The sequence below is a fragment of the Chiloscyllium plagiosum genome, unplaced genomic scaffold, assembly GCF_037043375.1.
Source record: "Chiloscyllium plagiosum isolate Xiang-an unplaced genomic scaffold, Cpla_swu_hap1 HiC_scaffold_5, whole genome shotgun sequence".
NCBI classification, from domain to species: Eukaryota; Metazoa; Chordata; class Chondrichthyes; order Orectolobiformes; family Hemiscylliidae; genus Chiloscyllium; species Chiloscyllium plagiosum.
In genome coordinates this window covers 122,545,312-122,567,729 of record NW_028270143.1, presented here as the reverse complement: position 1 = coordinate 122,567,729, position 22,418 = coordinate 122,545,312, and the positions used below count along the sequence as shown (strand labels likewise).

The following is a 22,418-nucleotide window of genomic DNA, read 5'->3' as shown; positions in this document are numbered from 1 at the left end:
GATAATGAAAGGAATGGATAGAGTCAATAGCCAGAGACTTTTCCCCAGGGCAGGATTGACTGGTACAAGAAGTCATTGTTTGAAGATATTAGGAGGAAGGTATAAAGGAAATATCAAAGGTAGGTTCTTTATGCAGAGAGTTGTGAATGCATGGAATGCGTTGCCAGCGGTGATGGTGGAAGCAGAGTCATTGGGGACACTTATGCGACTGCTGGACATGCACATGGATAGCAGTGAGTTGAGGGGTGCACAGGTTAAGTTACTATATCTTACATTAGGATTAAGTCTCGGCACAAGATTGTGGGTCTAAGGGCCTGTTCTGTGCTGTACTTTTCTATGCTCTATGTTTTATGTTCTAATTCTATATCCAATCATGAATGTTGGTGAACAATTAAACAACTCACTGGAGGAGGAGGCTCCACAAATATCCCCCTCCTCGATGATGGAAGGGCCCAGCACATCGGAGCAAAAGATAAGGCTGAAGCTTTCCCAGCAACCTTCAGCCAGAAGTGCTGAGGGGATGGTCCATCTCGGCCTCCCCCAGTGGTCCCCAGCATCACAGATCCCAGTCTTCAGCCAATTCCATTCACTCCACGTTATATCAAGGAATTGGTACTGCAAAGGCTATGGGCCCTGACAATATTCCGACAATAGTCCTGAACATGTGTACAGAACAAATCCAATTCAATAAAAGACAATCTGACCACTGTCCTTAACATTCAATGCTGTTACCATCACAGAAGCAATCACTATCAACATCCTGGAGTTTGTCCTTGAGCTGAAGTGGATGAGCCATATCAATCCATTGCCATTCAATATCAAGTGCGATTTCTTATTGGAAATAGTCATTGCCTGGCATTTGTGTGCCATGAATATTACTTATCACTCGTCAGCTCAAGCCTGGCTATTGTCCAGATTTTGTCACGTTTGAACACGGACTGCTTCAGTATCTGAGGAGTCGCAATTGTGCAATCAGCAGTGAACATCCCCATTTCTGACCTTATGATGAAGCAGCTGAAGATGGTTGGGCTGAGAACACTATCCTGAGGAACTCCTGCAGTGATGTCCTGGAGCTGAGATGACTGATCTCCAACAACCATGGCCATCTTCCTATGTGCCAGGTATGACTCCAACCCCCAGCAGAGAGTTTGCCTCCTGATACCCATTGTCCCAGTTTTGCTTAGACTCCATGATGTCACACTTAGTCAAATGCAGCCTTGATGTCAAGGGCTGTAACTCTCACCTCACCTTTTTACATAAAGTCAGAACACGCACTACCCGCTGCGTGAAAAAGTTGTCCCTTTTAAATTTTTCCCCTCTCACCCTAAACCTATGCCCTATAGTTCTGGACTCCCCCACCCCAGGGAAAAAAGACCTATTTATTTAACCTACCCATGTCCCCAAGATTTTATGAACTTCTATAAGGTCACCCCTCAGCCTCCAATGCTCCAGGGAAAACAGCCCCAACCTATTCAGCCTCTCCCGACCTCTGGAATTCAGCTGTTCTGTCCATGTTTGAACCAAGGCTGTAATACATTAGACATTCTCCACAGTAGAGCAGATTAACTTCACCTGTGGCAAAAAAACATGCCTCGTGAACTGAATTATCTTTCAAATGCTTTATAAGAGCAAAATAGATAGAGGAAATCTGTACACCCAATAACTGCCATCTGACTATATTCCAGAAAGCCTCATTCAACAGGCTTCCATGTCTCCACCTCAGCAATTAACTTTTCCAACTTGCTTCGTATTCAAGTTGATGAATTAAAACAACAAATTTACCCTTTGGTGTTTGCATCAAGCTTAGCTTCAGGCCCACTTTAGGTGAGGGTTGACAAAATTCACATCATCACCCCACTCAAACAATCTAGGGGGATGTAGGGTATGTACCACCACATTAATACCCATTATGTGGCAAGCAAGGTTTTCACACGATATTGCTACATTTTCATGCAACACCAATGATCCTGCCCAACAACCAATTGTTTAAGCTTTCTAGGACACAGGGCATTCTTCTTCAAAGACACAGGAGAATGAAAGAGACACATGACCCAGTGAGCGGATAGAGAACTACCAAAACCCCACACTGGGAAGGTCAAAACTCTGAACACAAGATCTTGGAAAGCTACAAGGTTTTCTGGAATTTGCAAGCGGCCCAGATCATTTGTAGTCATTGCTGAGCATGGTACTACATTGCAAATACAGAAACGTAGAAAATAGCTGCAGGAGTAGGCCAATCGGTCCTTTGAGCCCTGCACTGCCATTCAATATGATCACAGCTGACCATGTAATCTCAGTATACCATTCCCGCTCTCTCTCCATACCCCTTGAAAACTTCAGCCACAAGCGCCGTGTCCAACTCCCTCTTGAATATATCTAATGAACTTGGCCCTAACAGCTTTCTGTGGGAGAGAATTCCACAGGTTCACAATTCTCCGAGTGAAGACATTCTCCCTCATCTCAGTCCTGACTGGCTTACACTTTATTCTTAGGCCGTGACAGTTAGTTCTAGACTTTCCCAAGATCATGAACATTCTTCCAGGATTTTCTACTTTTCAATGAGATTCCCTCCTCATTCTTCTAAACTCGAGTGAGTGCAAGCCCAGTCAACCCAGCCTTCCATCAAATGTCAGTCCTACCATCCCGGGAATTAGTCTGGTGAACCTTTGCTTGACTGCCTCAATAGCAGGAATGTCCTTCCTCAGAGTAGGAGATCAAAATTGCACACGAAACAGCATGGGACAGAAGCCAGCTCCTACTGACATATGACTGGTCAGTCATGTGCAAAATGAGGCAGGAAATTCTGATGATGATGACTGAGTGATAGTGCTGAGTGACAGGAACCAGCAGCAAGTCAACCAACAGCATTGTGAATAACACATATTTCCAGAGATGGGTATGTGATCATCGTATCAGAATGTGCTGGTAAACCTTCCCGGTGGGACGTTGAAGTTTGACATCTAATCTTGTTGACTCTGTTTTAGCTGTTTGTAATATGATTGAATTGACAATACTATTTATGTACAATGATTTAAATCCATTTAGGATTTTTTTTAATCTTTGGAAAAGGAAGCTAAGACCATAAGACATGGAAGATACAGAATGTAGGGAAATAGATGGTGACATCTTGAATAAAGTCTATATTACAATGGAGGAAGTGCTGGATGTCTTGAAATGCATAAAAGTGGATAAATCCCCAGGACCTGATCAGGTGTGCCCTAGAATTCTGAGGGAAGCTAGAGAAGTGATTGCTGGGCCTCTAACTGAAATATTTGTATCATCGATGATCACAGGTGAGGTGCCAGAAGACTGGAGGTTGGCTAATGTGGTGCCACTGTTTAAGAAAGGTGGTAAGGACAAGCCAGGGAACAATAGACCAGTGAGCCTGACGTCAGTGGTGGGTAATTTGTTGGAGGGAATGCTGATGGACAGGATGTACATGTATTTGGAAAGGCAAGGACTGATTAGGGATAGTCAACATGACTTTGTGCGTGGGAAATCATGTCTCACAAACTTGATTGGGCTTTTGAAAGGAGTAACAAAGTGGATTGATGAGGGCAGAGTGGTAGATGTGATCTAAATGGACTTCAGTAAAGCGTTCAACAAGGTTCCCCATGGGAGACTGATTAGCAATGTTAGATCTCACGGAGTACAGGGAGAACTAGTCATTTAGATACAGAACTGGCTCAAAGGTAGAAGACAGAGGGTGGTGGTGGAGGGTTGTTTTTCAGACTGGAGGCCTGTGACCAATGGAGTGCCACAAGGATTGATGCTGGGTCCACGACCTTTAGTCATTTACATAAATGATTTGGATGGGAGCATAAGAGGTACAGTTAGTAAGTTTGCAGATGTCACCAAAATTGGAGGTGTAGTGAAAAGTGAAGAAGGTTACCCAGATTACAACAGGATCTTGACCAGATGGGCCAATTGGCTGAGAGGTGGCAGATGGAGTTTAATTCAAATAAATGCAAGGTGATGCATTTTGGGAAAGCAAATCTTAGCAGGACTTTTACATTTAATGGTAAGGTCCTAGGGAGTGTGGCTGAACAAAGAGACCTTGGAGACCAGGTTCATTTCTCCTTGAAAGTGGAGTCGCAGTCCTCATTAGACCTTCCCTCCAGATGAGGCAACATCCTGGTAAATCTCCTCTGCACCTTTTCCAATGCTTCCACATCTTTCCCGAAATATGACGACTAGAACTGTACACAATATTCCAAGTGCGGCCGCACTAGCGTTTTGCATAGCTGCAGCATGATATTGCAGCTCCGGAACTCAATGCCTCTACAAATGAAACCTAACACACTGAATGCCTTCCTAAAAGGACTATCCACCTGGGTGGCAACTTTTAGGGATCTATGTACATGGACTGCAAGAACCCTCTGCATATCCACACTAACAAGAATCTTTCCATTGACCCAGTATTCTGCCTTCCTGTCGATCTTCCCAAAGTGAATCACCTCACATTTTATCTGCATTGAACTCCATTTGCCACATCTCAGCCCAATTCTGCAGTTTATCTAAGTCCCCCTGCAACCTGTAACATTCTTCCAAACTGTCCACTACTCCACCGACTTTAGTGTCATCTGCAAAGTTACTAATCCATCCACCGATTTCTGCGTCTAAGTCATTTATAAAAATGACAAACAGCAGTGGTCCCAAACAGATTCTTGTGGCACACCACTAGTAACCGGACTCCAGGCTGAATATTTTCCATCAACTACCACTCGCTGCCTTCTTTCAGAAAGCCAGTTTCTAATCCAAACTGCTAAAACACCCTCAATCCCATGCCTCTGCATTTCCTCCAACAGCCTACCATGTGAAACCTTATCAAAGGCTTTACTGAAGTCCATGTATACCACGTCAACTGCCCTACCCTCATCCACATGCTTGGTCACCTTCTCGAAAAACTCAATGAGGTTTTTTGAGACACGACCCGCCCTTGACGAAACCATGTTGACTATCTGAAATCAAATTGTTGCTTGCTAGATGATATAAATCTCATCTCTTATAATCCTTTCCAAAACCTTTCTTACAACAGAAGTAAGGCTCACTAGTCTATAATTACCTGGGTCATCTCTGCTGCCCTTCTTGAAGGGCACAACAGTTGCAATCCTCCAGTCCTCTGGTACTAAACCTGTAGACAATGATGACTCAAATTTCAAAGCCAAATGCTTGGCCATCTCCTCCTTAGCTTCCCAGAGAATCCTCAGATAAATCCCATCCGGCCCATTCCTTCTAGAATTGATGACACCTGTTTGTAACTAACCTCGATCCCTTCTAGTCTAATATCTCATACCCCATTCTTCGCCTCTACAATATTCTCCTTTTCCTGAGTGAAAACCGATGAGAAATGTTTGTTTAGCACCTCTCCAATCTCCTCAGGGTCCACACTCAACTTCCCACTTCTGTCTTTGATTGGCCCTAGTCCTACCCTATCCATCCTTTTATTCCTCACATACCTATAGAAAGCTTTAGGATTCTCCTTTTTTCTATTTGCTAAGGACTGCTCTTCTTAACTCTCTCTTTAAATCCTTCCTCGCTGATCTGTAACTCTTCATTGCCTCATCTGAACCATCTTGCCTCATCAACACATAAGCCTCCTTCTTCTTCGCAACAAGAGATGTAATTTCTGTTGTAAACCACGGTTCCCTGACCTTACCACTTCCTCCCTGCCTGACAGAGACATACCTATAATGGACACGCAATATCTGTTCCTTAAACCAGCTCCACATTTCCATTGTCTGCTGCCCCCGCATTTTGCTACCCCATTCTATGCATCCTAATTCTTGCCTAATTGCATTATAATTGCCCTTGCCCCACCGATAACTCTTGACCTGTGGCATGTACCTATCCCTTTCCATCGCTAAACTAAACATAACTGTATAATGGTCACTTTCTCCTGCCACTAAGTCAAACACCTGACCTGGTTCATTACCAAGCACCAGATCCAGTGTGGCCTCCCCTCTTGTTGGCCCTTCGACATACTGTGTCAGGAAACCCTCCTGTACACATTGGACAAAAACTGATCCATCCCGACGTACTAGAGTCATAGCATTTCCAGTCAATGTTGGGGAAGTTAAAGTCCACCATAATGACCACCCTGTTCCTTTCACTCATACCCAGAATAATTTTGCCAATCCTCTCTTCCACCTCCGGAACTCTGCGGAGGCCTATAACAAACTCCCAGCTGTGTGACCTGTCCTCTCCTGTTTCTAACCTCAGCCCACACTACCTCAGTAGACGAGTCCTCGCCAAAAGGTCTTTCAGCCACCGTTATACTATCCTTGACTAACAAGGCTACACCTGCCCCTCTTTTACCACCTTCCCTGATCTTAATGAAAGATCTATACCCTGGAACCTGCAACATCCATTCCTCACCCTCCTCTATCCATGTCTCCGAAATGGCCACAACATCGAAGTCCCAGGTTACCATTCATAAAAGATTCACAACGATGTTGCCAGGGTTGGAGGATCTGAGCTACAGGGAGAGGCTGAACAGGCTGGGACTGTTTTCCCTGGAGCATCAGAGGCTGAGGGGTGACTTTATAGAGGTTTATAAAATCATGAAGGGTAAATAGGCAAGGTCCTTTCCCTGCAGTAGGGGAGTCCAGAACTAGAGGACATAGGTTTAGGGTGAGAGAGGAAAGATATAAAAGAGACCTAAGAGGCAAAATTTTCACGCAGAGGGTGGTACGTGTACGGAATGAGCTGCCAGAGGAAGTAGTGGAGGCTAATATAATTGCAACATTTAAAGGGCGTTTGGATGGGTATATGAATAGGAAGGGTTTGGAGTGATATGGGCCAGGTGATGGCAGGTGGGTTGGTCAGCTATATCTGGTCAGCATGGATGGGTTGGACCGACAGGTCTGTTTCTATGCTGTACATCTCTATGACTCTATAAATAAGGAAAGGACTATGCCGTTTGGCTCCTCAAATCTGTTCTGTCATTTTCTTCAAACACATGATTCCCACAACCACTTTCCTGCTTTTCCCTTATAACCCTCAATTCCTTACTGATCAAGAATCTATCAATCTCACTCCTAAAGGTACAAAAGGACTTTGCCCCCATAGCTCTCTGTGGCAAGGAGTTAAAAGGTTCAAGACCCTCAGAGAGAAGAAATTATTCCTCATCTCAGTCTTACATTAGCACACCTTAATGCTGTTATTGCACTGTGTCTCAGTCAGTATGCCAGTCTATCCTAAGTCACGTGCTCACAATGTCTTCATTGCAATGTGGAACATGAGCTGAGGTTATGAAAGTGTCACCTTCACCTCCACCTTCACTTGAAGCAGACACACGGATGAAAACATGATACTGCATTGTCCTAAACACCAACGTGCTTGTGACCGTAATATATACAGAAATAGCAGGAGCTGTAAGAAATGTCTGTTGAAGCTTTCAATACCACGTTACCCACATCTAGTCTTTAGTTCAGGATGCTAACAGAAGTACTGCCTCATCGAGTGCAAACTCCCTGCTGCAGCAACAGGCATGTCACATTGACAGTTCAGTTTTTAATTAGAATTAGAATTCGATTTTATTTTCATATGTACTCGAGTACAGGGATACAGTGAAAAGTGTATACTGTTGTCATTCCCAGTGCCACCTTAGGGACAAAAGTAACTCGTTATAAACCCTTTGGTACTAAGTAGTAAAATAAGGAAATAAAGTTAAAAATTCAACATTAAAGCTCATCGTGTAAAGTAGAAAAATAAAGAAAAAAAGTTAAAAGAAGAGATTATTTCAGAAGGCAGAGTTAAATGTGCGTACTGCATTGTAACAGAGGAAACACAGACGTGAATCTGCAAGAGAACTCTGTAGACACTGACATCCATCAAATCTCAGTGCAAGGAAAATACAAAGCAGTTCCCACTTCTGACAATGTTCTCACAGCTGTTCAAAAATAGACTTAGGACTCCAGCACAAGACAAGTTTCTCAAAGATATTTCTGATGTTGTTATACACAGTACCCACAGGCATTCTGGTCCAATTTACAAGGATGAATATATCAGATAACCTGAGGATCATTCCCAGTTCAAGTGGTGGAACTTTGTGAAGGTAAATAGTTTATAAGCAAGCTAATTGCCAGGTGTGAACAGTGCAGGCAGTCCCAGTGTACATCTCAAGGAGCCTGTCAATCATTGAGAAAACAGGCTGGATGTTATTCTCACAGTCACTCTAATTTTCCACTTAGCCTACAAAGGTTCCTGTCTGTGCAAAAGCTGCAAATAAGTGGTTTTGATTATTCCTCTCACGTAAAACCACAACTTACAGCAAGGAGAAAGGAATGCATTCAAAACTGGACAACTCCTAGAGGCTTGTGGCTGTGCCATTGACCCACGTGGAGTCCAGGTTCAATTTGAAAATTGTTTAAAGTTTTTTAGAACTCCCTTCATGCCCTCGCTCCTCTCTCTCTCTGTAACCTCCTCCAGCTCCCTCAACAGGAGGAGATATTTGCTGTCCGTTGCAAGGGCTGATTGTGTGTCTCTGTATCTCGCACAGGCATCCTTGGGGGATTGGCTATGTGATGTTCTGACAGCATAACATCTGACCACATGAAGAAAGGTTGAGAGAGCTAGGACTTTTCTCACTGGAGCAAAGAAGGGTGAGAGGTGACTTGACCGAGGTCTTCAAGATGATGAGAAGCATAGATGGACTGGATAGACAGAGCCTTTTTCCCATGTCAGAAAGTTGTATCATGAGGGGGCATAATTTTAAGGTGATTGGAGGAAGGTGTCAGAGGTAGGTTATTTACACAGAGAGTGGTGGGTGTTTGGAATGCTCTGCCAGCAGTGGTAGTAAAGTCAGAGACATTAGGGACATTTAAGTGACTTTTGGATAGGCATACGGAAGGTTACAATGAAGGGTATGTAGGTTAGTCTGATCTTAGAGTGGGATAAAAGGCCGACAAAACATCGAGGGCCGAAGGGCCTGTACTGCGCATACTGTTCAATATTCTATGATGCCAAAATCACGTGACATCCAATCTCAGGCAGACCTAAAAGGACTCAGGGTGGAGTTATCTCCAGCGATTAGTCCAACATTAAGGACTCTGGATGCTAGAGATTGAAAACAAGCAGAAACAGAAACTGCTGGAGAAACTCAGCTGCTCTAGCAGAATCTGTGCACAGAGAAAAAGAGTTAACATTTCAACAAATCTTTGGAATAATTTCTGTTTTCGTTTTTTTCAACATCACAAGAAGGTTGATTGTTATTAGATTACTTACAGTGTGGAAACAGGCCCTTCGGCCCAACAAGTCCACACCGACCCGCCGAAGCGCAACCCACCCATACCCCTACACGTAGCCCTTACCTAATACTACGGGCAATTTAGCATGGCCAATTCACCTGACCTGCACATCTTTGGACTGTGGGAGGAAACCGGAGCACCCGGAGGAAACCCATGCAGACACGGGGAGAACGTGCAAACTCCACACAGTCAGTCGCCTGAGGCAGGAATTGAACCCAGGTCTCTGGTGCTGTGAGGCAGCAGTGCTAACCACTGTGCCACCGTGCTGCCCAATTGTAGTTATTGTAGTGACTGTCATAAGGTCAACCAGGTGGGTCTCATAGAATCTGAGTTTCCTGACTGAGGCTGTTAACCTGGTCCAATCGGGGACCTCTGGCTGACAGATATAGACAGGAGTGTCAGAGGTTCAGTTCACTCAGAGAGCTGGCTCTGAGAGAGCTGGACCAGTGTCATGTGCTGTGCACATGTAAATAATGGGTGACTTGGTGACAGGATACCAGCCTTCATGGAGTTATTTCAGTTATTACATTGTTTTATATGGGCGCTTGCAGTGCACAGATTGGCTGTCATTCCCTACATTGCATAAGTTACTAAACACTTATTTTCTCTATTCAAGATTTGTGGGTGTCACTGGATAGGCCAACATTTTACAGCCATCCCTTGAGAAGGTGGTGGTGAGCTCTCTTCTTGGAACCCTGTCATCCATGTGCTATAGGCAGACTGGAAGTATTCAATTCTGTAGTGGCCTGATACAACTGAGTGGCTTTAGGTTACTCCAATGGAATGGTAAATGCTAACCATATGGAGTCACATGTTGGTCACACTCAGTAAGGACAGCAGATTAAAAACATAAACAACACCTTACTCTGCTTGTATTGGTTGCACTCCAATAATACGCCAGTGAGAGAAACTCAGAAAACCCCAAAAATCCAATTGTGTGTCAGGGTTCAAAAGCCAGGAGAACTATAGAGTCGTATAGCTCAGAAACAGACCCTTCGGTCCAACTCATCAATGCTGACCAGATATCCTAAATTAATCTAATCCCATTTCCCATTTGGCCCATTTCCCTCTAAACCCTTCCTATTCATATACCCATCCAGATGCCTTTTAAATGCTGTAATTGTACCAGCCTCCACCACTTCCTCTGGCAACACATTCCATACATGTACCACCCTCTGTGTTAAAATATTTGCTCCTCAGGTCCTTTTCAAATCTTTCCCCTCTCTTCTTAAACCTATGCTCTCCAGGTTTGGACTCCCCTATCCTGGGGAAGAGCCAGGATATTCACTCTATCCATGCCCCTCATAATTTTATAAACCTCTATAAGGTCTCCCCTCAGCCTCCAATGCTCCAGGGAAAACAGCTCCAGCCTACTCAGCTTCTCCCTATAGCTCAAACCCTCCACGAGAACAATCTCTCAAAGGGCACTGTCATAACTCAGGTTGCTACCCAAAGGTGCAGCATGAAAGTATTCTGCTTCTCTGGATCCGCATTATACATTCCCATCCAGAATGGCAACTGTATTCCCAAATCCATTAACAGTACGTGATCACATCCTCTTCCTGGCTTTTATTTATTCATTCATGGGACATGGGCATCTCTGGTTTGGCCAACAATTATTGCCCATCCCTAATTGCCCAGAGGGCAGTTAAGACTCAACCCCATTTCTGTGGGGCTGGAGTCACCTGTAGGTCAGGCCAGGATGGCATTTTACTTCCCCATAAAGGAATCGGTGAACCAGGTGGATTTTTCCGGACAATCATCAATAATTTCATAGTCATCACTAGACTCTAAATTCTAGACTCTAAACTGTAAACTCTGTCGTCTGCCATGGCAGCATTTGAACCCAGATCTCCAGCTCATTTGGATTAATAACCTACAGATCACCACCAGGACATCCCCATGATATCTGGGAACAAATTACATTAAATAAGTCAACTGTGGCTGACCACGCAAAATCGGCAACTGAACAGGACACAGCAAGATCCCACAAAGAATGGTGAGGCAGTGATCTGGTAACGTCAGGGTTCACTAATCCAGGCTAATGTTCTGGCACCTGTGTTCATATCCAGCACAGCTACTGGTTAAATCAAACCTGAATGAATACATCTAGAATTGAGGTCTGATGCATGGTATCAATAAGAACTCTCCTCATGTTGTTAAAACCCATCTGGTTGAACAACGCTCTTTGTTGTGTAAGAGTTTTTAAACTTTGGAGCATATTTGTGATGGTGTTACAGAACTGCTCCTCAATGGGTTTAAATAGTACAGTGTGGGCAGAGTTAAAAAGAGGAGAACGAAACCCATGTAAAGTGACAAGAGTCATAGAGATGTACAGCACGGAAACAGACCCTTCAGTCCATCTTGTCCATGCCGACCAGATAACCCAACCCAACCTAGTCCCACCTGCCAGCACATGGCCCGTATCCTATTCATACACCCATAATATCTTTTAAATGTTGCAATTGTACTAGCTTCCACCACTTCCTCTGGCGGCTTATTCCATACACGTACCACCCTCTGCATGAAAAGTTGCCCTATAGGTCTCTTTTATATCTTTCCCTTCTCACCCTAAACCTATGCCCTCTAGTTCTGGACTCCCCCGACCCCAGGGAAAAGACTTTGTCAATTTATCCTATCCATGCCTCTCATCCCTCAGCCTCCAACGCTCCATTTAATTTTTATACAGTCTTCAGTGTTAGAAAGAAGCCTGAGGACACTTCATGCCCTTACCTTCTCCTCTGCTGATATGTCTTGTAATCAGGTTCTTGGATGTGGCATAAAACTATACAACAAAACTTCAGGGAAATAAATATGCCTTCCTTACCTGGCCTGGTCTACATGTGACTCCTGGGCATCAGCTATATTACTCAACCCCGAGGGCAGTTAACAGTCAACCCTACTGCTGTGGGTCTGGAGTCACATGTAGACCAGACTAGGTAAGGATGGTGGTTTTTTTTTTAGACTTTTGGATAAGCACATGAATATGCAAGGAATGGAGGGATATGGACCAAGGGCAGGCAGAAGGGATTAGTTTAATTTAACATCATGTTGAGCACAACATTGTAGGCCGAAGGGACCACTCCTGCACTGTACTGTTCAATGTTTCCTTCTCTGAAAGACATTAATGAATGGGTGGCTCTTTTCCAACAATCAACAATGGATTCATGGTCATCATTAGACTCTTAATTCCAGATTTTTATTGAATTCAAACTCCACCATCTGCCTAATGGCGGGATTCAAGCTCAGGCCCGCAGGCAATTACCTGGTCTCCGGATTAGCAAAACCACTAGGCTATTGCCTCCCCATAAATGTTAATGTAACTTACAGCTGTTTGCTATCATGCAATGAAGCCTATCTTATTCAGACAAGAGTCTCTCCTTCCTGTTACTCACAAGTGGATTTACTTGTACCATTGCAAAGCTAACAGGCCACATACCCAGCCATGGGAAAGCAAAATGATGGAAGCATCTTCCACCAACATGGTGATCAGTGGAAGATGTTGTTAATACCACAGGATTACCTCAGAAAGTAGTAAAGGTATGGAATGCTTTGCCTGCAACGGTAGTAGATTCACCGAGTTTAAGTGCATTTAAGTCATCATTGGACAGGCATATGGACGTACATGGAATAGTGTAGGTGGGATGGGCTTCAGATTAGCATGACAGGGCGGCGCAACATTGAGGGCTGAAGGGCCTGTACTGCACTGTAATGTTCTATGTTCTATGTTCTATGATACAATGGTGAAATAATCCACTGGACCCAGGTGAAGACGACCAAATGTTACCTGTTTAAGAATAGTGCATTCCAAGATGAAATTAAGAGTAGCTATGCTAGATTTGGTTCTGTGCAATGATAAAGGGTTAATTACTAATCTTGATGTGAGAGGCCATTTAGGAAAAAGTGATCATAACATAACAGAATTTTCCACTATGTACGAAGGTGAAGTAGCCTAATCTAAGACGAGGTCCCGAAATCAAATAAAGTCTGTTAGCTGCAATAGATTTGAGTAATTTCATTAAAAAGCATAACAGTAGGTAGGCAATAGTTAGTATTTGAGGAAGAAATTGTCAGTTTATAAGATATAGGAGCAGAATTAGGCCATTTGGCCCATCGAGTCTGCTCCACCATTCGATAATGGCTGATATACTCCTCACTCCCAATTTCCTGCCTTCTCCCAGTATCCCTTCAACCCATTGCCAATTTAAAAGATCTGTCTAACTCCTCCTTAAACTTACTCACTGTCCCAGCATCCACCACACTTTGGGAGTCATGAATTCTACAGAATCCGAATCCTTTGGGAGAAGTAGTTTCTCCATAACCCTGTTTTAAATTTGCTGCCCCTTACCCTACCACTATGGCTTCTTGTCCCAGAATGCCCCACAAGAGGTAGCATTCGCTCCATGTCTATTTTATCCTCACCTTTTATCATCTTGAATACCTCAATTTGATCTCCCCTCATTCCAGAGAGTCTAGGCCTAAACTGTTCAATCTCTCTTCATACGACAAACTCATCTCTGGGAGCAATCTATTTTATCAATCTATCTAAAGAGGTTTATAAAATCATGAGGGGCATGGATTGGATAAATAGACAAAGTCTTTTCCCTGAGGGAGGAGACTTCAGAACTAGAGGGCATAGGTTTTGGGTGAGAGGGGAAAGACATAAAAGAGACCGAAGGGGCAACATTTTCACGCAGAGAGTGGTACGTGTATGGAATGAGCTGCCAGAGGATGTGGTGGAGGCTGGTACAATTGCAACATTTAAGAGGCATTTGGATGGGTATATGAATAGGAAGGGTTTGGAGAGATATGGGCCAGGTGCTGGCAGGTGACACTAGATCGGGTTGGGATATCTGGTCGGCATGAGGCTCGAGATTAGAGTGGTGCTGGAAAAGCACAGCAGGTCAGGCAGCATCCGAGGAGTAGGAAAATCAATGTTTCGGGCAAAAGCCTTCATCAGGAATAGAGGCAGGGTGCCTGCAGAGCGGAGAGATAAATGTAGGGGGGTGGGGGTGGGGAGAAAGTAGCATAGAGTACAATAGGTGAATGGGGGTGGAGATGGAGGTGATAGGTCAGAGGGGATGGTGGAGTGGACAGGTGGAAAAGAAGATAGGCAGGTAGGACAGGTCATGGCGACAGTGCTGAGCTGGAAGTTTGGAGCTGAGGTGAGGTGGGGAAGGGGAAATAAGGAAACTGGTGAACTCCACATTGATGCCCTGGGGTTGAAGTGTTCCGAGGCGGAAGATGAGGCGTTCTTCCTCCAGGCATCGGGTGGTGAGGGAACAGCGGCTTCTTCCTGGACCTCTCCATTTCCATTAATGACGACCAACTTGACACTGACATTTTTTACAAACCAACCGACTCCCACAGCTACCTGGATTACACCTCTTCCCACCCTACCTCCTGCAAAAATGCCATCCTGTATTCCCAGTTCCTCCGCCTCCGCCGTATCTGCTCCCAGGAGGACCAGTTCCACCACAGAACACACCAGATGGCCTCTTTCTTTAGAGACCGCAATTTCCCTTCCCACATGGTTAAAGATGCCCTCCAATGCATCTCGTCCACATCCCGCACCTCCGCCTTCAGACCCCACCCCTCCAACCGGAACAAGGACAGAACGCCCCGGTGCTCACCTTCCACCCTACCAACCTTCGCATAAATCAAATCATCCGCCGATATTTCCGCCACCTCCAAAAAGACCCCACCACCAGGGATATATTTCCCTCCCCACCCCTTTCTGCCTTCCGCAAAGACCGTTCCCTCCGTGACTACCTGGTCAGGTCCACGCCCCCCTACAACCCACCCTCCCAGCCTAGCACCTTCCCTTGCCACCGCAGGAATTGCAAAACCTGCGCCCACACCTCCTCCCTCACCTCTATCCAAGGCCATAAAGGAGCCTTCCACATCCAAAGTTTCACCTGCACATCCACTAATATCATTTATTGTATCCGTTGCTCCCGATGCGGTCTCCTCTACACTGGGGAGACTGGACGCCTCCTAGCAGAGCACTTTAGGGAACATCTCTGGGACACCCGCACCAATCAACCACACCGTCCTGTGGCCCAACATTTCAACTCCCCCTCCCACTCTGCTGAGGACATGGAGGTCCTGGGCCTCCTTCACCGCCGCTCCCTCACCACCAGACGCCTGGAAGAAGAAAGCCTCCTCCTCCACCCTCCACCCTCCTCCCTGACCTATCACCTCCATCCCCACCCCCACTCACCTATTGTACTCTATGCTACTTTCTCCCCACCCCCACCCTCCTCTCATTTATCTCTCCACCCTGCAGGCACTCTGCCTCTATTCCTAATGAATGGCTTTTGCCCGAAACATTGATTTTCCTGCTCCTCGGATGCTGCCTGAATTGCTGTGCTTTTCCAGCACCACTCTAATCCAAAATCTGGTTTCCAGCATCTGCATTTGTTGTTTTTACTATATCTGCTCAGCATGAATGGGTTGGACGGAATGGTCTGTTTCCATGCTATACATCTGTACACCTCTATGATTCTAAGTGGAAGGTGCTCTGTAGTCTCTCCTGTCTGGTGTATGTGGTCCACGTTTCACTGCCGTACAGCAGTGTACTCATGATGCAGGCATTGTAGACTGACATTTTTATCTTCACTGTCAGCTTGGAATTTGTCCATACTCGTGTCGTGAAGGGAGTAAGAGTTGAGGATGCTTCCCCGATCTTCTTGTTGATCTCTGTGTCCAAGGAGAGGTTGTCAGTGATGGCACGTAAACTGCTGGACAACATTGCGTTTGTAGGCATCGATGGGGATGACTGGTGGTGCCTCTGTGTCCTGCCCCAGGAAGCTCGACTTCTTCAGACTGATAGTCAGCCCAAAATCCTTGCAAGCATGAGAGAGGTTGTCTATCTGTAACTGGAGTTCCTGCTGGGTGCGTGTAGCAACTGCAGCATCATCAGCAAATAGCATGTCCCTGATGAATGCCGTGCATACTTTTGTCTTGGCTCTGAAAAGTCATACAAAGTTGCTGGAAAAAGTAGTAAGCCTTCGGAATTTGAACAGTTTCAAAGTTGGTGAAGAAGGGCCAATAGGTAACTGAACGGGGAAAAACAAAGTGTGAGAGTAAACTTGCGAGGAAAACAAAAGCAGACTGTAAGAGCTTCTATTAATATGTAAAAGGAAGATGATTATTGAACACAAATATTGGAATTACAATCTTAAACAGAGGATTTGATTATGGAGAGTAAGAGAATGCAAGAAATTAAACAGCAACTTTTGTTCTCTCTTCACAGAAGAACACACAAATAATTCCCAGAAGTGTTCGGCTCTTTTGGGAAGGAGGAATTGAAGGAGATTAGTTACAATATAGAGCGGAAGAAATAAAGGGAACTGAAAGCCAATGAATCCCCAGGACCTGATCATCTCCATGCCAATATACTAAAGGAGAAGGTCATGTTATCAAAGGGGAAGATGGGAAGGGGGAGAGACAGCGAGGGTACACGGGAAACACCATCTTCTTCAGAGAAGGTCAGGAGTCCCCTACATCAAGGGTCTAGATTAGAGTGGTGCTGGCAAAGCACAGTAGGTCAGGCAGTATCCGAGGAGCAGGAAAATCGATGTTTCAGGCAAAAGCCCTTCATCAGAAATGGACTAAAGACCATTACCACCAGAGACTAGTACTGAAGACTGTGGACCATCAGAGCTGGGAGGGGGGATGCTGCACCACTCCAAATCTTTACGGGACCATCTCCTCTACTACTTCATTCCATAGAGCAGCTTTCGGATCAGTAAAGCATTCTGACCTATCCTGGGGTTGCATATTTCCTGCCTTTTGCCTGAGTTAGTGGTGCTTCCTATCTAACCTGCTGCTTCTTGACAAACTGAATGAACCACTTTAAAATAGAGCAGGACGGTGGCTCAGTGGTTAGCACTGCCAGCTCACAGCACCAGGGATCTGGGTTAGAATCCAGCCTTGGGTGTGTCTGTCTATCTGGTGTTTGCACATTCTCCCTGTGTCTGCATGGGGTTTCCTCCGGGTGCTCTGGTTCTTCCCACAATCCAAAGATGTGCAGGACAGGTGAATTGGCCGTGCTAAATTGCCCATTGTCTTCAGGGACGTGTATGTTGGGTGCACCAGTCAAGGGTAAATGTAGGATAATAGGGTAGGGGAATGAGTCTGAGTGGGTTACTTTAAGGAGATTTGGTGTGGACTTGTTGGGCTGAAGGATCTGTTTCCATAGTGTAAGGATTCTATGGAACTAGCTACTGATGTGAGGTAATTGTGATCACAAACTCCCAGAATCCAACACCAGAGTGAGGTTCACCCTGCGGAATTCTGTCTGTCCCACAGAAGGTGAAATCACTGGCTAAACGTGGTGCAGAACTGCACTGATTTCTAAAAGCTAAAGGGGTCAAGGGGATGGGGACAGAGTAGGAACCTGCTATTGCAATGACATGTTGAATGCTGGAGCAGGCTGGATGGGCCAAATAGCCTACTCGAGCTCCTATTTTCTCTTTCTCAAAGTTAAGTGAGTTTCCAGAACTTGCTCCTTTAAGAACTCAGACAGAGAGTTGGCAGCTGCAAGTGCTTGAACAAGCAAGTAGTCGGCAAGAGCTCGTAGAAAGACCAACAAGGGAGAGAGAGCACTCAATGCTGAAGTCTTTCATTCAGATGTGATATGGAGCAGTGGGGCTTTTATAGAACATAGAACAATACAGTGCAGAACAGGCCCTTCGGCCCTCGATGTTGCGCCTCAATGAACTATTCTCAGCTCGCCCCCCCCCACACTATTCCATCATCATCCATGTGCTCATCCAAAGATTGTTTAAAACTCCCTAATATGGCTGAGTTAACTACATTTGCAGGTAGGGCATTCCACGCCCTTACCACTCTCTGCATAAAGAACCTGCCTCTGACATCTGTCTTAAGTCTATCACCCCTCAATTTGTAGTTGTGCCCCCTCGTACATACTGATGTCATCATCCGAGGAAAAAGACTTTCACTGTTTACCCTGTCTAATCCTCTGGTCATCTTGTATGTCTCTATCAAATCCCTCCTTAGCCTTCTTCTTTCCAATAAGAACAGATGCAAGGCTCTCAGTTTTTCCTCATAAGACCTTCCCTCCAGACCAGGCAACATCCTGTAAATCTCTTCTGCACCTTTTTCAATGCTACCACATCCTTCCTGAAATATGACGACAGAACTGTACACAATATTCCAAAACGCATTAGCGTTTTGTATAGTTGCAATATGATAATGCGGCTCCGGAAGTCAATCCCTCTAAGAATGAAACCTAACACACCATATGCCTTCTTAACAGTACTATCCACATGGGTGGCAACTTTTAGGGATCTATGTACATGGACTCCAAGATCCCTCTGCACATCCACACTACCAAGAATCTTTCTATTGACCCAGTACTCTGCCTTCCTGTTATTCTTCCCAAAGTGAATCACCTCACATTTTATCTGCATTGAACTCCATTTGGCACATCTCAGCCCAATTCTGCAGTTTATCCAAGTCCCCCTGCAACCGGTAACATTCTTCCAAACTGTCCACTACTCCACCGACTTTAGTGTCATCTGCAAATTTACTAATCCATCCACCTATGCCTGCGTCTAAGTCATTTATAAAAATGACAAACAGCAGTGGTCCCAAAACAGATCCTTGTGGGACACCACTAGTAACTGGACTCCAGGCTGAATATTTTCCATCAACCACCACTCGCTGCCTTCTTTCAGAAAGCCAGTTTCTAATCCAAACTGCTAAATCACCCTCAATTCCATGCCTCTGCATTTTCTCCAACAGCCTACCATATCAAAGGCTTTACTGAAGCCCATGTATACCACGTCAACTGCCCTACCCTCATCTACATGCTTGGTCACCTTCTCAAAAAACTCAATGAGGTTTGTGAGACACGACCTGCCCTTGACGAAACCATGTTGACTATCTGAAATCAAATTGTTGTTTGCTAGATGATATAAATCTCATCTCTTATAATCCTTTCCAAAATGTTTCCTACAACAGAAGTAAGGCTCACTGATCTATAATTACCTGGGTCATCTCTGCTGCCTTTCCTGAACAAGGGCGCAACATTTGCAATCCTCCAGTCCTCAGATACTAAACCTGTAGACAATGACAACTCAAATATCAAAGCCAAAGGCTCCGCCATTTCCTCCTTAGCTTCCCATCCGGCCCACTCCTTCGAGAATTGATAAAACCTGTTTGTAACTAACCTCGATCCTTTCTAATCTAATATCTTATACCTCATTCTTCTTCTCTACAATATTCTCCTTTTCCTGAGTGAAAACCGATGAGAAAAGTTCGTTTAGCACCTCTCCAATCTCCTCAGGGTCCACACTCAATTTTCCACTTTTGTCTTTGACTGACCCTAACCATCCTTTTATTCCTCACATACCTATAGAAAGCTTTAGGGTTCTCCTTTATTCTATTTGCTAAAGACTGCTCATGTCATCTCTTTGATCTTCTTAACTCTCTCTTTAAATCCTTCCTCGCTGATCTGTAACTCTCCATCGCCTCATCTGAACCATCTTGCCTCATCAACACACAAGCCTTTTTCTTCCGCTTAACAAGAGATGCAATTTCTGTAGTAAACCACGGTTCCCTTAACTTACCACTTCCTCCCTGCCTGACAGAGACATACCTATAATGGACACGCAATATCTGTTCCTTAAACCAGCTCCACATTTCCATTGTCTGCATCCACTGCATTTTGCTACCCCATTCTATGCATCCTAATTCTTGCCTAATCGCATTATAATTGCCCTTGCCCCATCGGTAACTCTTGACCTGTGCCATGTACCCATCCCTTTCCATCGCTAAACTAAACATAACTGAATTATGGCCACTCTGTCCAAAGTGCTCACCTACAACTAAATCAAACACCTGGCCTGGTTCATTACCAAGCACCAGATCCAGTGTGGCCTCCCCTCTTGTCGCCCCTTCAACATACTATGTCAGGAAGCCCTCCTGTACACATTGGACAAAAACTGATCCATCCAACGTACTAGAGTTATCGCATTTCTAGTCAATGCTGGGGAATTTAAAGTCCACCATAATGACCACCCTGTTCCTTTCACCCAGAATAATTTTGCTAATCCTCTCTTCCACCTTCCTGGAACTCTGCGGAGGCCTATAACAAACTCCCAGCAGTGTGACCTCTCCTCTCCTGTTTCTAACCTCAGCCCATACTACCTCAGTAGACGAGTCCTCGTCAAAAGTTCTTTCAGTCACTGTCATACTATCTTTGACTAACAAGGCTACACCTCCCCCTCTTTTACTGCCTTGCCTGATCTTAATGAAAGATCTATACCCTGGAACCTGCAACATCCATTCCTCACCCTCCTCTATCCATGTCTACAAAATGGCCACAACATCCAAGTCCCAGGTACCTGTCCATGCTGCAAGCTCACCTACCTTATTCCGGATACTTCTGGCATTGAAGTAGACACACTTCAAACTAGCTTGCTGTCCGCCAGCACATTCCTGTGACCCTGAAATGCTGTCCCTGTCCTTCCTACTCTCATCCTCCTGTGCACTGCAACTACACCTCCGGTTCCCATCCCCCTGCTGAGCGAGTTTAAACCCATCCGAATAGTACCAGCAAATTTCCCACCCAGGATATGAGTATCCCTCTGGTTCAAGTGAAGACTGTCCTGTTTGTAGAGGTCCCACCTCCCCCAGAATGAGCCCCAATTATCCAAAAACCTGAAACCCTCCCTCCTGTACCATCCTTGCAGCCACATGTTCAGCTGATATCTCTCCCTATTCCTTGCCTCGCTATCACGTGGCACGGGTAACAAACCAAAGATAGCAACTCTGTTTGTTCTAGCTCTCAACTTCCACCCTCGCTCCCTGAAATCCTGCCTTACATCCCTATCCCTCTTTCTACCTATGTCATTGGTACCTACATGGACAACTTGAGGATGGTCACCCTCTCTCTTCAGGACTCCAAAGGTACAATCCGAGATATCACGGACCCTAACACCTGGGAGACAACACACCAACCATGAGTCTTGTTCGTTCCCTATAAAACTCCTATCTGAGCCTCTAACTATTGAGTCCCCAATGACTAGCACTCTCCTCCTTTCCGTCCTTCCCTTCTGTGCAACAGGGACAGGTTCTGTGCCAGAGACCTGGACCCCACTGCATGCCCCTGGTAAGTCCGCCCCCCCAACAGTATCCAAAACAGTATACATGTTTTTCAGGGGAACGACCACAGGAGATTCCTCCACTGACTGTATTTTCCCCCTTCGAACAGTCACCCAGCTTTCTTCATGCCTAAGAGTTTCTTCGCTGTAACTCTTATCTATCACAGCCTCTGCCTCCTGAATGATCTGAAGTTCATCCAGCTCCCGCTCCAGTTCCCTAACACTGTCTTGGAGGAGCGAGATGTACTTGGATGGGACACTAATGGCATCCCTCACCTCAAACATCATGCAGGAGGAGCATTGCTCTCTCTGCACTGCTATCCCTGCTCGTCCCCTTATCACAAAGTGAAAAAGAGACACTTACCTGATGTGTCCCTGGTCTTTAAGGTTAGAGGAGGTGTTTGGGTGGGAGGGCCTACAAAGGTGGGGTCTCAGGTTGAGAAAACACTGACTTATATAGCTGGACGGAAATAAAAATAAATAGTGCCTCCTTTCAAAGAAACCTCTGCTCACTGATTTTAAATATAAAAGCTCAAATTAGTGACTCACCGTTCCTGGCAGGCCCCTGGTCCAAGCTCCCGCCTTTCGAGCTGCTGCTGCAGCTGAGAAACAGAAATGGAGGAGTACAGTGGTAATGTCCCTGCCTCCATCTCTGGTGGTGTGGTACAACATCTCTGGATGGGCTGATTAGAGAGAATTGGAGAATCCCACAGAGAGGAAGGAGGGAGAAAGAAAGAGGCTATGTAGTCTGGGTAAAGCTTAAAGACCGGCCAACCCTGATAGTGAGTAATTCTACTGCAGAGTGAGGAGCATGAGAGAGGGCCAATCAGAATTGGGTTTAACCTGAGGGTCACCACACCTCAGGCGAGGGGAGAGGTTGAGAAGGTGGGACCTTTATGCTAACCTCAGGTAGTGTAGGAATTAAAACCACACTGCTAACATCACTCCATCATAAACCAGCCATCCAGCTAACTGAGCTAACTGGCCGGCAGGAGACTCCCCTTTGCTGGATGCTCAGCTACAAAGCAAA

At 45.3% G+C, this 22,418-nt stretch overlaps 1 protein-coding gene across 1 annotated transcript in view; it reads right to left on the bottom strand.

Annotated features, from left to right (window-relative positions):
- The window catches only part of LOC148150017 (uncharacterized), a 173,571-nt gene extending 151,533 nt beyond the window's left edge, over positions 1 to 22,038 (bottom strand). Inside the window, exons 1-2 of the mRNA XM_087987770.1 lie at positions 21,938 to 22,038; positions 20,759 to 21,722 (exon numbers count right to left, since the gene is read on the bottom strand). Of these exons, the coding sequence (XP_087843896.1) occupies positions 20,759 to 21,722; positions 21,938 to 22,038 (1,065 nt within the window). The remainder of the gene's footprint in view (positions 1 to 20,758; positions 21,723 to 21,937) is intronic.
- Between the last annotated feature and the right edge of the window lie 380 nt (positions 22,039 to 22,418).